The sequence below is a fragment of the Helobdella robusta genome (assembly GCF_000326865.2).
Source record: "Helobdella robusta unplaced genomic scaffold HELROscaffold_8, whole genome shotgun sequence".
Taxonomy (NCBI): Eukaryota; Metazoa; Annelida; class Clitellata; order Rhynchobdellida; family Glossiphoniidae; genus Helobdella; species Helobdella robusta.
In genome coordinates, this window is record NW_008705459.1 from 801,208 (window position 1) to 818,554 (window position 17,347).

At 33.1% G+C, this 17,347-nt stretch overlaps 2 protein-coding genes across 2 annotated transcripts in view; both read right to left on the reverse strand.

The window, feature by feature from the left end:
- The window catches only part of HELRODRAFT_70260 (hypothetical protein), a gene marked incomplete at both ends in the record, with an annotated part of 29,984 nt that extends 28,771 nt beyond the window's left edge, over positions 1 to 1,213 (reverse strand). The window contains one exon of the mRNA XM_009031861.1: positions 1,125 to 1,213. Within this exon, the coding sequence (XP_009030109.1) occupies positions 1,125 to 1,213 (89 nt within the window). The remainder of the gene's footprint in view (positions 1 to 1,124) is intronic.
- On the reverse strand, positions 1,109 to 9,294 carry HELRODRAFT_165369 (hypothetical protein; the record flags this gene model as incomplete). Its single annotated transcript, XM_009031966.1, has 5 exons — positions 1,109 to 1,179; positions 1,588 to 1,761; positions 4,837 to 4,958; positions 5,703 to 5,804; positions 9,149 to 9,294. 5 exons carry the CDS (start codon positions 9,292 to 9,294, stop codon positions 1,109 to 1,111), a joined length of 615 nt encoding a protein of 204 aa, XP_009030214.1.
- Positions 9,295 to 17,347: the final 8,053 nt, after the last annotated feature.

Sequence of the window (17,347 nt, forward strand, 5' to 3'; positions counted from 1 at the left end):
ATCACACACTCTTCCGATATTGAAAATCGCGACGCTGAATTAAAAAGAGTCACTAACCTGCTTGTAAACAATGGATATAAGACTTATTCTATTGAAAAGATTGTTAAAGGCAAATTACTATGTGCCTTACTAAACCTTCCTAGTACCAACAATCAAGATAACAACATCATAATGTATTAAAGAAATCACATGTCAACTGCATACAAACTAGATGAAGCTATTCTTAAACATATCGTCAATAAAAATGTCACACCAACCAACCCAAATAATAAAGTTAAACTCCGAATATATTACAACAATAAAAAGACGTCTCACCTAATACTGAAAAACAACTGTAGTCCTAGAGATAACTCTGTGCTAAGGCGTAATCACGTAATATATGAATTTAATTGCCCCTTTGACGGCTGTGCACGTCAACATGACTCATATATCGGGATTACTACTACCTCATTGACTAGAAGGCTTACAATGCATAAACAGAGTGGTGCTATCAAATCTCATCTGGACTCAACACACTCAATCACTATTAGCCGTGAAATCCTCGACAGTAACCCCAAAGTAATATACCAGAACAGCAACTACACGCATCTTAAAATTGCAGAAGCTGTCCTAATTGACATCAATAAACTAAAAATAAATATACAACAAAAAATGACAACCTCACTTCCAACCCGGCGCTTAACCAACAACGAAAACAAAGAAGTAATAAAAACTAGCATTGTAAATAGTGACAAAGAAGAATATGATGCTATCGATAAAGAAAAGGAGACCAAAGAAGATGACCAGCCAATAAAGAAACCTGACAACTAATTTCCATCTAAGTTCATTTTGACAAAGTCAATATTTCCATATATAAACAGCAGAAAGCACTGATGATGATTAATTCGGAATCGAAATATGGCCTTATTTGCAGCATGAATTCGGAAAATAAGTTTATTTTGAATTTTAATAAACTAAACGTTCACCAAAAAAAATTTAGTGAGAAAAATCGAAAAAACGAACTACAAACATATTAACGCCAAACTATCGGTAGAATTTATAGAATATTGTAAAAATTATGGTCTATTACCAACACACACACACAAACACACGCACAAAAAAATTAAAATTATAAAATTAAACACTTGTTTTTGAGAAGACGTAATTCTCGTTTCCTAGAAGCTTCTTCAATTATTTGGGCTGTAGAGTTGTTCAATGTGGTGGCAGACACCATTAAATTAGAAGGCAATGTCATTAAACGGGAGGCACTTAATTGCTGAACTGATCAAAACCATTACTAAATTAAAAACTTTAAACATTACAATCCAAAATTGATGCCAAAGTTAATAACCAAAGAAGTTTATTTTAAAACAAATTCGTAGTTATAACAAAATTTATATTTAAATTAATATTTTAAATTATAAAGATAATTAGCTAAAAAAGCCAAATGTTCAATATTAACAAAAGGAAAAAATATCCTTTTAAAATTTCACATATAGATATTACCGAAAAAATTAAAATCGGATTAAACTAGAATACCAGTTTCTCCATTTGATTGTACGAATTCAGCTGATAAATAAAACAACGTTTAATAAAAATTAAAATAACCAGGTATGAAGAAATGACCATCAGCTGAATGGCCATAAGGGTGAAAAGAAGTATGGTTAAGATGATTCGAAGTTCCTAAGTTATGTTCTAAATTAGTTGAAGTGGCAATTGAAGGATCTGATTTCAAGGCAGCCAACGTTGTTATACCGTGGAAAGACGTCTCACTACCGAGACCTGATTATCATTTCATCATAATTTAATATTAATACATTTCATTTCCAATGTAGGTCATAATAATTAATATAATAACTTATTTTAAATATATACTTATCCACTATGTACTATGTCACTATAATTTCATTTTGCACAAATTTTTTTCTACATTTACCATCAGGTTAAAATTAACCTGTCTCTTACTTTATTTATTCTCCAGTGACTATTTTTTAATTTCGGCATAGTTTCCTATTATTTTTCTTAATTATATCGAAATAATATTTATGTATATTATATATGTTCCTAATGCATCTATGACTTCCTATAGTTTCTTTTGCGTTGTTGTTCAGATACTTCTTTGCTTTTTTTATACCCTTTTGCGTTGTTGTTCAGATACTTCTTTGCTTTTTATACCCCAATGCTTAAATAAAATGATGATAATCAATCCGACATAGCAGGTTCAGAATACCCTTATAGACAACTAGTTGGAGCATTAATGTACCTGATGTTAGGTACAAGGCCAAGCATCGCGTACATCATTAGCCATTTATCTCGTTCCCTCGAGAACCCAACACCAGAAGATATAATAAAAATAAAACGAATGCTTAGATACTTAGCGGGAACAATCAATCAGAGCATTGTGTACAGATCAGACACTACTAAAGGAGTTTTACAGTGTTTCAGTGATTCAGACTTTTGATGTCGTAGAAAGACTGGACATTCAACCACAGGTATTGCAGTTATATATGCAGGAGGCATAATATCATGGATTAGACAATGACAGGCAGTAGTTGCAACATCTACAAGAGAGGCTGAGATCATCGTTGCGACAGAACCATTACAGGTAGATTTGAAAAATGTGTCATTTTTGCAAGTTGACAACTATTTTCTTGACTATTCCTCACCTTTTGATACTGTCGATCATGATCTTATATTAAACCTTTTTAATAGTTTTTTAACATCACTGATTTTTGTTTTTCTTAGTTTTCTTTTAATTTTCATGTTCGTTACTCTCAACTTCTTCTATATTCTATTCCGTTTCTATTGTTGTACCTCAAAACTCTATTCTCGGTCCTTTTTTTGTATACTCTATACCTCTGAATTACCCCGTATAATTAATTCTTTTTCTTTCAATAATCAACTTTATGCTATTTCTGTTTTCTCAATTTAATAATGTTGCTAAAACTTCTTACTTTATTTGCGTAAAATTAAAAAACTTGTGCTTGATGATTCTTCTCTTCAATTAATCGTTTCTTCGCTGGTTTTACCTATAATTGATTATTGTAACTATTTTTGGGCTTCCTGATTCTACTTTATAACCTTTAGGCCTTCAATTCTGCTCGTTTGGTTTCTCGTGCAACTGTTCTCTCACATTTCTAAATCTATTACATTGGCACCTTCTAAATAAAAAATTGTCTTTAAACAAATCTAACAATTTTAAGAAATATCTTTTTGACCTTTTATATAAATCTAAACGCTCTGGTCTTAGATCTTCTTCTCATTCTCACTATTTCATAATATCTGTTAAACACTCGTATGTTAAACTGCTTTCGCTTACTCTGGTCCGTTTCTATGTAATTTTTTACCTGTTGCTTTTACTTCTTTTAAATCACTTTCATTATTTAGGTTATTTAGGACTGGTCTCAATACTTTTCTATTTAGAAATTTTTTAGATGAATGTTGTTGAGTGAATGATTGGTTGTTAAATTGTTATATCAGAACCTTTTTAAAAATTATTTCGTTCTTTGTTTAAATGAATATTTGATTTTTTGTATGCTATTTTTCAATAATAATGATTTTTTATTCAGCGGTTTATTGTCTTTTTACTAGTTCAATTGATTGTTTAATTTTCCTACCGTTGTTTAATTGATTGCTTGATATGATTATACTTGTTTCAATGACTATTTTTGCTGTGTGTTTGGTCTATCATTTATATTTTGAGTATTTTTTGGATTGACTGATTATTTGTTAATAATAAATATGTTAATAATAAATTTGTTAAACTGATTTGGTGTTTGATTGACTATTTGATTACTGTTGTTTTTTATTAAATAATTGATTGCTTAAGTCAATTGATTGTTGTATTTTTTTCTATTATTGTTTATTTGAATGCCTGATGTCAATGTACTTGTTTGATTCATTTATTATATTTGCTATTTATTTGGTTTATTATGTATATTTTTAGTAATTTTTTTGATTGACCAATTATTTGATAATATAATTTTATTTAATAGGCGCTTGATTGATTATTGTTTTTTATTAGTTTATTGATTGATTGATTGATTGATTGATTGTTATATGGTTTATTTCGTTTTACTTTAGGCACAAAATTAAATTTTTGATTGGTTTCTTGGATTAGATAATTTTTTTGTTTGGTACATTATCTTACTATTTTATCGTTTCATTTCATTAGTTTAAGGTGCTTGTAATTTAAATGTTTTCAATAGTTTTGTTCATTAAATTTTTATGTATGCCTTTATTCTTTATTTTATATTATTTTATTTCGTTTTATTTTATGATATTTAATTTATTTAGTTTTATTTTTTACGTACTTCTTCACAAATGTACATTTTGCAGATTTTGAGCTGAGCTCATTACAAATTGAACTATATAAATTTGATTTATTAATTGAAACTGAAATGATATTAAAAAATGTATTACAAAATGAAGTGTTTTCTTATGACAACAAGCAATTGCATAAAATTACTTCTTATTCAAAATTAAATATTTTTATGACTCAAAAAATATTATTCCAGCAGCTTTTCTTCAAAAATAGAATCTTTTACAGCTGAATTCTTTATAGAAAAATTTTCATTTTATTTCGTTCCATTTCAACCCACCAACTTCATCTCAAAAGTAAACTCATCGGCTAACCCAACTCATGTAAACAGGATGTACCATTTTTTGCATTGTTGGTTTTAAAATAATATAATAAAAGCGTTAATTTATCTTTTCACAAAAGAAGCTGATTGACTAATAATTTTAAACACAAATATTTGATGAACACATCGAACATGTGTTAAAAACCGCAACTTAGGAAACAAGAAAAAAAGTTATTTATGTTTACATCTTAATACTTTAAAGAGTATTGAAAACCTGCGGTATCATCACTAGCATTGCTATCCTGTGTGAGATGTCCATCACTTGAATCTTCTTCTAATTTTTGTAAAGGAACCACAAAAGACTGAGGTTCTGTCACAAGGTTGTTATAAGTACACCTAAAAATTGCAAAAAGGAATAAAAAATTAAAAATTTACTTATTTACTTTTAAATCTATAGTGATGGAAACATGCAAAAACCATGAAAATTATAAGACCAACACAAAGAACTTCTTTTTTCAAATTTCTCTCTACACATCATTTTTCAACTCAGTACTCTGCCAATATACAGGTTTTAAATTTCACCTATCTCTTTGGAAAATGTCAAATGAAAAAAATTGTACCCCAAGCCTTGTTAAATCTGTCCTAACCCTGGATCACGTTTTGAAACCAATTCAAATAAGAGTCAGTTTATCAACTGAATGAGTAACCAACAAGTAAACAAACTGGTAGGTCTGGATTAATCTTTAATCATTAATCAAATAATCACGCACATACAACTTTATTAACTTTCTAGACAAGTGTTCGAGATACTGACAAACAAAATGAAACAAAACTGTGATCTGAGATAATTCCACTAGGATATATTTTAACATCAGTAGCAAGCATATTGATCACTGGCACGGCTAAATCCAACGTTTCACCAAGTACATGTGTAGAGGTTCATGTGTGTTTATATGAGGTCATTTATCACACTTTGAATTGAAAAAAAAGTCAAGTACGTTGGGTAGTGATCTGGCCTCAACATTATCATTTTTTTCAACCTGTATGTTAACAAGCCCAATAATATCACATGATTACTAAAAATATAAATATTGTCTAAAATATTTACTAATTCCTAAAAAAAATGCTTTAGAAACCAACTGCGATTCCGTTCGATAAATGTCTAATAATATAACATTAACTGTACCTATTGTTAAGATGAAAACAATTGCTTCGAATGTCTTTAATTCCGGCAATTTAATCCTAATATATTTAAAATATATTCATGATAATAAATAATTAAACCCCCATGAAAAGGGTCGCCAGATTGCAAAAAATCAACAAACGTGAATCCAAACGGCTTGGCCAATTTAACTGATCAGGTTCTAAATCTATGGGAATCAATCATTAACAATCAATCAATCTTCGTTTGCGTCCAGAGACCCGGTTCCCAGAGGTAGGAAGTTTCTTTGCCATCAACTTTTTGCACCAAATTATACGATCAGTTGTATCCATTTCATTTAAATTTAGAGCTTTCATGTTTTGCTCGATTTGCTCGATTGTTTGCGACCAGGCCTTTGGACGGCCTTTGGGACGTGTGCCAGGTACTTCAATTATATCCATTCAGTTATTTACCAAATCAAATCATCTGTCCATCAATTCACGCAATTATATCCATTGATTTACCAAATCATCAATCCACCTAGCAAACCAAATTATCAATCAATAAACCAAAATCATTTATATTACCAATATATCTGAGGCCTAAACGTGTAGGACGACCCTGACCAACATTAACAGAAATATTTAATAATAAACTTGAGTAAAACGTTTAATTCATAAAATTAAAAAATAAATTGAAACAAATGAAGCTAATGAATTGGAATGAGAGACTTAAAATAATTAGTTCTAATCATTTCAAGAATACTTCTTTTAAACAAGCTGAGAGAAGTAATATTTTTAACGTATTCAGGTAAGAAATCCCATAGACGCTTAGAGACAGAAAAAACAGAATTATAAAAAAAATTTGTACGTGGTTTAGATAAATAAAAATCAGGCTTATTTCTAATAACAATCGAGCAAGTATTGGTTAAATAATTCACTTGACTATATAAAAAATAACATTGATTTAATCTATGCAATTTATAAAAAAAACAGTAACAAACTTATAGTATATAAATCGTCAACTTTTATGATATTAGTTAATCAATCAATCAATCTTCGTTTTGCGTTCAGAAACCGGTTTCCCGAGGTAGGACGTTTCTTTGCCATCAACATTTTGCGCCAAATTAGACGATCAGTTGTATCCATTTCATTTAAATTTAGAGCTTTCATGTCTTGCTCGATTGTTTGCGACCAGGACTTTTTTGGACGGCCTTTGGGACGTGCGCGAGGTAATTCAACATCTGCAAGAGAAGTTATGGCACTGTTTCCACTTCGTTTGACATGACCAAACCACAGTGTTGCCGGCATTCGTCCTTTATATCATCTAAACCAGCACGACGCAGGATTTCAGTAGATTTGGTGTGGTCCTTCAGACTAATTCGTTGCATCCATCGGAGCATTTTCATGTCGGTTCGTTGAAGTTGTTGTTCCAGTTTGGTTGTCATTGGCCATGTTTCTGCACCATATAACAACACCGGACGTATCACAGGTTTATAAAGTCTTGATCGTAGTGATAGTGGGATGTCACAAAGCATCAATATAGAGGCAAGGAGATGCCATTTATTCCAGCTCGAACATGCTCGCTCGAACGGCAGCTTCAGCTGTTCCAGTACAATCCAGAACATTCCCTAGATATTGAAACGATGTAACTTTTTCTACCTTAATGGCTTCAAAAACAGTGCTATTTCGAATTTGTTGTTGAGAATTGATGCAAGCAGGACAAACAAAATTGGACACTTTAGATAAAGTACCAATTATTTTTGAACAACGTTTGTGACACCACTGGTTACACTGCTGACACTTGATTGAATTGTTATCTACACCAGCTTTACAAACTGAACAGGGCCATCGTTCAATAGCTGTGGATTGGATGGGTTCACCAGTGTTCATTGCTTTGGTTTTGCTGATGTTGACTTTGAATCCATAATCGGCGAGTCTGGTGTTCCAATCTTCAAACATCTGTGCTGCATTCTGCTCAGACGTGGCTGTTAAAACGATATCATCAGCATTAATTAGATTCCAAATGTCACCGGTGCGTATCATCCATCAAAGTTATAAATAACAATGGACTGAGAATCGAGCCTTGGTGAACTCCAACGCCGATGTCAAATGCATCTGTGTTTCCAACCGTTGTGCTAACGAGAGTCTTAGTATTCGTATACATTTCCATCACAAGTCGAACAAGATATTCTTGAATGAGTTGTCGACAAAGACTCCACCTGATTGCTTCACGGGGAACTCGATCAAATGCTTTTTCATGGTCGACAAAAATGTGTGATAGTTGTTGATGCTTTTCGAGGTACTTTTCTTGCAGTTGCCGAAGGATGTGAATTGCATCAATTGTTGATTTTCCCGCTAGAAAACCAAATTAATAATTTCAGATTGTGATGCACGACGTTAATCTTCTCTCCATGATTTTCTCGACAATATTCAGGGAGTGTTCTAACAGACGTATACCCCGATATGATGAACAGTTCAATGGATCACCATTGCCTTTGTATAGCGGGACTGTCATGCTATAATTCCATTCAGTCGGCATTGAGCAATTTCTCCAGATTTCACGGCAAAGTTATAGTAACGTTTGGATACCTGCAGTACCAGATGCTTTGATAATGTCATTTGTGAGTCCAGAGGGCTCTGCTGCCTTTCCATCCTTCATAGCTTTCAGAGCTTCTGTAAGCTCCTCTACAGTGATGTCATGGGTGGAGCGTCAAAGTTAACATTGATGGAATTGGTTTCGTTTAACAGACGGTTGAAGTATTCTCTCACTGTAGCTTGATCTCATCTTGTTCAAGAACCATCTCATTATTATCATTTTTGATATATGAGGCACTAACTATATTTTTTTCGTACGCTTTGCTTGTTTTGCTATACGATACAGAAATTTCATTTGTTCATCTTTGCTTTTAGTGAACCACTCTCTGCACTGAACTGTCCGAGCCAGTGCAACTTGACGTCTAGCATAGTAGTTCTTCTCACGGAAAATTTTATGGTCATCAACAGACTTTGATTTTTTCAGCTCTTTTCAGCTATTGCATTTTGTACACTGTCATTCCACCACCAAGTGTCCCGTTCATGCTGACGTTTTGTACCAGTTTTCCCACAAACTGTAGTTGCAGCGTTTATCAAAACGGTTTTGTATGTACTCCAATCTGTACTGGCTTGCGATTAGTGGTCTAACTGAGTGGCGACAATCTGTTGAAATTTTTCTCGATGAATATTGCTTTTCAGCTTCCACGTTTCGATTCTCCGAGGCATTTGTTTAGACTTATGTTTTGACAGTTCGACAACCAAGTCTGCCACAAAGAGTCTATGTTGGGCGACACATGATTCGCCAGGTATAACTTTGACATTTTTGAAAAGCCTTCGGTGTTGTTGCTTGACAGCGAAGAAATCATTTGCGTGGCTGATGTCTACTTTTTTATGTTATGAGATGCTCCAACCTCTGTCTGAAATATGTGTTCAGTAAACAAAACCCGTGACTTTCAGCAAACTCAAGGATGCGGTTGCCATCTTCATTCCGTTCTCCATAGCCAAAACCGCCATGTACGTTTTCAAAAACCATCTGTTTTCTCTCCAACGTGGCCATTGAGATCGCCTCCAATCAGATTTTGGTATTGTTGAAATGGTGTCAGAGAATGCAGCCCAGAAGTCATTTTTCATCTCTTCTGATTCGCCTGTCTGTGGTGCGTATGCAGAAAAAATAATCATTGTTTGCTTTTCTATGCGAAGCTTGATCCACATGAGGCGTGAAATAATCCTTTTAATATCCAGTACTTCTTGGGCTAGCGGTTCTCTGACAAAAATTCCAACACCATTTTTGGCCGTCGTTTGACCATTCCAGAATAGTTTATATTTTTCTTTGTAAGGTTGTGATGGATGTGGCATCAAAAATACGGGGAAGAGGAAGTCAGTGATCCAACATTGAGCGTTCCAAGTCTAAGTACCATAAAGGGGCCATTCTGAATTTTTCTGCAACATCCCTCCGCTATTGCATACTTCCCAGGGATCCTTGGCACCCCTTGACCACTTAAAGCCTGCTTGGGAACTAGGGGCCGTTGTTTTTCTTTGTGATGGCATTAACCATTCTGGATGGGATCAAGATAATGCCCATTAACCAACCATTAACAATCAACTATTCTAAATCTTCATATAACAAACCATAAACTGTATCAGCCTTTAAAATGATATATCTAATGTTTAAATAACCAAAACGTAATCAGTTCACAAATTTACAAACTTTTGGATCAGTTCCATCACTATCACAATTAACATCATTGATTCCATCACCCCTACATCATTACTACCATCATCACCAGTTACATCACTATAGCCACTAACTTCATCGTCTTCAATATCAGATTCACCATTATTATCAATATAAATATCACCAATGTTGATCCCCATACAATCATAATCAACACCAGCCTCACCATATAATTGAAAAATGGAAATTATTGACGAATTTGTTGATTTAATTGATTTATTACGTTTTAAATATTTTGTTATTTTGTTTTGCAATCGGATATTATTGTTAGTTAATTGCTCGGAAATTCTCGTGAATTTAATAATCAATAATAGTTAATAATCAAACGTTTGTTGTCGTGACTAATTAAATTGAAATAAAAACCCATTACGGTTGTGTGGTAAATGAAGAGCTGATTAACTATTTCAATGACCTTTGAAATGAAAGTAAGATTCGATATAGGTCTGTAGGTGCTCACCCATCAAGTAGCAGACCAGCCTTTTTTAACATTGGCCTCATATTGGCTTCATCTGAGATTTAGACATAACCGACGTTCGCAGTCATTCGTTTATCAAACTATGAAGGAACGGTGGGATAGAAGCAGATCCGATTTCAAAGAGAAATGTTGGAATGGGATCAAGATAATGTCCATTTGACAACTACTGTCAGAGTTAAGGTTAGGATTAGGGTCAGCTTTTGAACGTCGGAAGGGTATATGATAATGTTGGTTAACGGTAAAAGAGCAACAACAACTAATGAAAAGGGGCAGGATTAAAATAACAACCAATGGTAATTAACGGTCAGTTGATATTATTACAGCGGTAATACTTAAAAAAGGATAGTTTGCGATAATTTTTAAATAGGTTTAAATAGGTGGTGAATGTTTGTAATTGCGAGTTGGGAAAAGTTGGGTGTTGTGTTGGTAGTCAATTATAAAACGTTGGTAGTCGGTTCGTGGTAATTGATCGGTCGTGGTTAAAAAGTGGTAGTCGGTTCATGGTAGTTGGTCGATCGTTGGTGAACGTTGGTGGTATTAGTAGTAATTTGTCGGTCGTCGCTGAACGTCAGTAGTAGTTGTCGTAATTTTGTTGCAAAAATTTTTTGTTCGTTAATTTAATGTAGTAGAAATTCTATAGTGAACCATGTCGTCAACCAGTCCACAGTTTTTTACATTCAACTAAGTTGTCAACAAGCTTGTTACAGTCGACCTTGTCATCAACCAGCACAGTTTCAAACAGCCTGTATCCTACAGTTAACAGTTGTCGTTAACTCACCGTTTCCAAATATAGCGTTGTCGTCATTAACATTAAAAAATATCCTGACAATTAAAAAGATACACGAAGGTTTGTTATCTGAACTTTTTATAATTTTTGTATCAGATTTTATTAAGTCAATAAAAGTTTCTGTTCACAAATTACGAGTTTGATTTGACGAGAAAAAACCTTTACAAAGACTGAATTAAATTTTTTAGCTTATCATCCTAACCTTCGAAAACGACAGAAACGAAAATTTGTTGATGTGAACTCAAGTGAACAATTTCCTTTGACCCTTATTTCAGCTTTGGATTTCACATACTTTAAAAAGTCGCAGACTGAAATAGATGAAACTGATGATTTGTGGTGCGATAATTTACGTGTATTCCAAGCAAGGTCGAAACAATTCTCAAGATTTTAAAAAATTTCATGAATTAGAAACAATTTATGCTTCTCAACGATCGCTTCTTCCAACGATTGAGATCAACTGAAATGATACGTCTTTTCTAATCTACAGATAAAAAGTTTTTAGTAGTAGTAGTAGTAGTAGTAGTAGTAGTAGTAGTAGTAGTAGTAGTAGTAGTAGTAGTAGTAGTAGTAGTAGTAGTAGTAGTAAAGCTGTTCTGGAGGTTATCCAGAGAGCATGCTGTCAGGCATGCTGGCACAGCTGATTCGTTGATTGATTGTTGTTCATCCAACAATCAATGCCTGCTTTAAATTTGTTCATTGATTGTGCCTCAACAAGTTCATATGGTAATGAGTTCCAAGTATTTGCGACTATTGAATAAGTAATTCTCTCTGTCTCTATGTCTTGTTAACTCTTTAAACTATTTCAATATTTCAAACTGTGACCTCGCGCTTTGGTTTTGACTATGCTAAAACGATTATTTAAATAACTTTGTCCAAATTATGCATGATTTTAAACAACTGAATCAAATCTCCTTTTTTCTTTTTTCCACCAAGGTTGTTAATTTTAATTTTTTAGGACGATCTTCGTAAGCTAAGTTTCTTATAAATGAAACCAACTTTGTTGCTCTGTGCTGGACTCTTCGATTACCTCGCTATTATCCTTTAGATCTGGGGACCAAACTGACACTCAAACTCCAACAGAAGACGAATAAAAGTTAGGTATAAATTACGAAGCAACTTATAATCAAATTTCCCAAAAGATTTTTTTATTCGACTCAGCTTTTGGTTTGCTTTGTTTGATGCTGTGATGACTTGATTTTTCCATTTTAAATTATTTGAGAAAATCACCCCAAGATCTCTCTCGGATTCAAATTCAGCAAGAAGTATTCCATTTATTTAGAGTAGAAATTTTTTATTACCTGGTCCGTAGTGCATAACAGTGCATTTTTCAATATTGAACCGTAGATTGCGTCCATTTAAATCAATCAATCAATCTTCGTTTAGCGCCCAGAGACCCAGTTTCCCCGAGGTAGGACGTCTTGCGTCCAATAAAATGCCTCATTCAAATCAGATTGAAGTTCGACAACACCGTTATCTAACGATATTGCTTTCATGATTTTGGTATCATCTGCAAAGAGTTTTGTTTTATTTTTCAGTTTTGTTGGTAAGTTGGGAATGAAGAGTAGAAGATCAATAACAGAGCAAATTTTGATCTTAAAATTTGACGTAAAAATCAACCGCAGAATTTAGAGCGAACTTTAAAAAGCTATACAAAAGATTGTTGATCAATGAGCCTGGGTGGTGCAATGGTGTAATGGTTAAGGCACCTAGTGATTTTATGTATTGTTGAAAACTAAATGGCAACTGGAGCAAAGAAACTGTTGGCAATGCTAGTTTAAAGAGTCCTCAAAATGAATATTCAAGTCTCATAGTACGACAACATCGCTAATGAGAATAGTAAAGACCTCAAGAATCGGCCAAAACCCAGTGAAATAGGCTTTCGATATAGGAGACAAATCATAAAGTCATCAAAATGTCGAACGAGGCTTAAGGAATGTTAAAACGCATAGGTACTCGAAGGTGAAAGAATGACTCAAAGGTGAAAAAGTGAAAGTTTCAAAGATCAGATGGAGCATCTGGAGTTTTTACCAAATCCCAAGCAGCATCGAAACATTGGTGATAGCTATTGAGTGTTAACCGTCAAAAATTTTGTTAGTTATACTAATAATAAAATTAAATTATTATTATTTTTCATTGTCCAAACCATGTTCAGCAGAATTTTAATTAGTTGTTGGTTTTTTTATATTTAAAAAATGTGTGATTATTAGAAAGTAAGGAAATAGTACGTCCAAATTTACAATGCCAGATTTAAAATTTAAACATTATTGTTCTAATACTTCTAGGTGTATAAAATTTGTTAAACTTAAATAAATTGACAACGCTTTTAACAAAATCAATGCGGTGTAGATTTCCATCCAGCAAATAAACAAATTTATTTCGATTAAATTTAATTAGACTTTAATTCTAAAAACTTATGAAAAATTTATAAAACAGAAGTTAGTCATGACCAATTTAACAGCAAAACTCCACCAAAAAATTGTTTTCAATATAAATGTCAAAAATGAAGCTTATAAACATAAGCGAACAACACATATCTGGCAAACTAGACGCATACGCCAAACTATTTAAATGCTTTAAAATTAAATAAAACGTGTGAAAATTATGGAAAAACTAAAAATTCTGATACAGAAAAAGAATTCTACAAAAATTACATTAAATTTTATAAATTAGCAAAATATCACCTATATGAAGGCCTTCTAGGTAAATCGTGTTTGTGATAGACTTCAGCAGCATTTGTTCCAGGATGTTCCATTTCTAAGGTATGCTATTAAATTAAAAAAATTTAGGTCTTACCAATAGTTTAACAATTTATAATTGACAAATCAAAAATATTTTCTGCCAGAAAAAAACATTATGCACAAAAAAGTTTAAATAAACATAATAAAATCATACACAACAAAATTAATGCAAAAACCATCCTGATCCAAGAACATACTTATAGCGTGATATAGCTATGTAAGTTTATAAACAACTTCACTCGCGGCAGTAAATCATTAGGATTGACATTCAATCTAAAAAAACTAATGTGTTAGTACTAGGTGCGGAAACGTCACCAGTCATTAAATTTGATAAACAGTCTTTAAATGTTTAGTTTAGATCCCAAATAGCCAGATCTAGTCTAAAGCAATGTCAGCTCAGCAAAATAGTCTGGGATAATCGAAATCTCATATGCCAGACCAGGATGCGTTTTTTACAAATCCAACGTGCTTAGTACAATTCTATGCAGCAGGAAATCTAGATAATCTCAGCCAGATAAGAAAAAATTGAATGCTTTTCATTAAAAAGTCTATACCGCATTCTCTAAATGAAAGAAAATAGAGGTTTATGAACAACGAAGTTTTTAATCGTGCCAGCCTTGCCGGTCTGCAACGTTTTGGTTGGCTTGGGCATAATAGGAATAACTAGATAGAATCTTTATAAATATACTTTATGAAAAGTTAATTGAGGAAACCTGCTAAACTGGTCGTCTTTAACTCAAATAAAAGCATGTTTGTGAAAGGTCGATGAGAGTACTCAAAATAAATTGTAGTGTACGGGAGGTTTTAACGTCTGAGAGCTTCTAGCGTCTGACAGAGGATGCTGGAGAAAAATATTAAAAAAATATTAATGTTAAATAAACTAGCAGCCGATGAGATAAGTCGTTTCATGATATCAAAGAGGCTCTCATGAAAGAGAAAGCTGGACGGCTTATTAATTCGGTATAGTTCATCTGCCGACTAACTGTATGGAAGAAACTGTTATGCCCGGATTGGCTTAGCCACTCGAAAGAGGTTAAAGGTTACTCTCTCTCTTGCGTTAGCTTCAGAGGTTTCAACGACAAACACACACAGCGTATATGAATACGCGTGCAAACCACGCATCATACACATTGCATATGATAGGCGGAGATCTCTTTGTATTCGAACCCAGTCATTGCAATAGCAAGACCAGGCGCCTTTAACCATTGAGCCATCACGCCGCCCGAAAGAATGTAGTTAATAAATGAAAGAGTGTCATTTACAAGCACAACGATGACGAAATTAGATTGTAATATTAGCCTTTACGATTAAATAACCACAATGGAAGTTAACCAAGGATTTTTTGTTTAATTTCATTTTTGGTACTTCGTCCGCTTCTAACTCAATTCCCACATATGCAGAGTCATTAAAACTTTCAATTTATTTTTCCCAGTGGTATATCTTGATAGTTGGCCAGCCTGTTCTTTGGTTTGAGACTGACATCAGTTAAGTTTTCCCATATTAATTTTTAAACCAAATAATCCGTTTTTTTTATACAAAGCTTCTAGTCGTTCTACGATCCTTACCATACAATCTGTAGTCAAGTAAATATTTCCAGCATATTCTCCATCTTCAATGATTCTGATATTTAGTTTGCGTGGCTTTTCCAAATGTCTCACAATATTACATTAAACAGGATGAGTGAAAATCCATGTCCTAATTTAGTTTCAATATTAAACCATTCATCTACTTTGGCAATGCCAATAAGATGCTGTATAGGTTTTCAAGCAGTCTGATTATTTTCGCATGTAATCCGTATATTTCCAAACTAATCATTGCTCAGCACACAAAATCATACGCTTGTAGTCAATAAACATTAACTTAACCTGTTTTCTGAATTCCTTTTGTTTTTCAAGAATTTCGTCACAGAAAAAAATCTGATCTGTACATGTACATACTAGTCCTCTTCTAAACCAACATAGCTTTTCTCTTAAAACATTGATTTTCTTCTAAAAATTAAATCTATTAATTTATTTTTTCAAAATAATTCCGGTAAATATATATTCTGGTATACTAAGAAAATTTATTCCTCTTACATTGCTGGATTCTTGTTTACTTTTTTTTTATGTATCGGAGTGATAGTTGATTTTTCTATCCCATGGGTTTTTTTTCTGATTTCCATATTGTAAATATCAACCGCTGCAGCTAACTCACCGTGTATATTCCAGTTCCTTCTAACATTTTAGATGTGATTTTAAATATGCCTGGCGATTTTATTGCTTTTTCTATCTTTTCTACCACGCCTTTTTAGGTTTTTGGCAAAAAACTCTAGACTTTATGTTCTGTGAAAATGTCATGCGTTTCACTGGATTGACTCAGCGTTCTTTCGCTTAGTAAATTTGACCTCGGGGAAAGTTAAAGTTAGCTGCTCAGATCAAATTAAAGTTACAGTTAGTTATTTGATGCTAATTTTTGTTAAAGTTAAAGTTACAGTTACTATTCGACTTATCAATTTTGGGTCAAGTTGCCTTCGTACTGAGTTTTTTAATACATTTTAATACATTTCTGGTTAATACTGTACTAAAGCTTGAAAGTCGTTTATTTATGTAATGTAAACACTACTGAAATACAAAGCTTCATAACAAGCGAAATGAATATTCTTACAAACTATTATGTTGCATGAGTAGCCTATCACATTTGATGGATGATCATCAATTATATGATGTTAACAAATTATATTAAAATTTCAAGAATAATGTTTAACCTATAGATTCATGTAAAAGAAAAATTATCGTGAATTTATTCCGATGACAGTTAATGATTTAAAATTTATCAACGTGCCAACGCAAATCAACTTTATATGAAATCAACAATATCGTCAAGCTAGGCTGAACACACTCAGCACACGAAACAGTAGTCGATGGCGGATCTAGACAACTTTCACGATTATGGGGCCTAAATTTTTAAAATGTTTATACGACGTTGACGGGGGGAGTGAAATTTCGAAGATATTTAAAGGTTGACCAGGAGGATTTCAAAAATATTTCAACGTTGACCGTGGACCCTACTTATTCCAACTTTTTCGATTATAACATTCGCCTTTACTGACTTTTAATACAAACACTACGAACAACGGGACCTCCGGCTCCTCTTAGATCCACCACTAATAACAGGAGTTAGTAGTATTTGATTTAAATGTATCTTTGATAATAAAGACAAAACCACCACCTGGTGGTGCAGAAGATTTATTGGACATTTGTGACTTTCCATGACTTCATGGAGTATCGTAACTAACGTAACCCATTGAGAGTCCGCGCAGTAACACAATTGGAACTACAGGGATAGAAACTGTTTTATCGTTTCAATACCTGAGAGATGTACTGGATTGCACTGGAA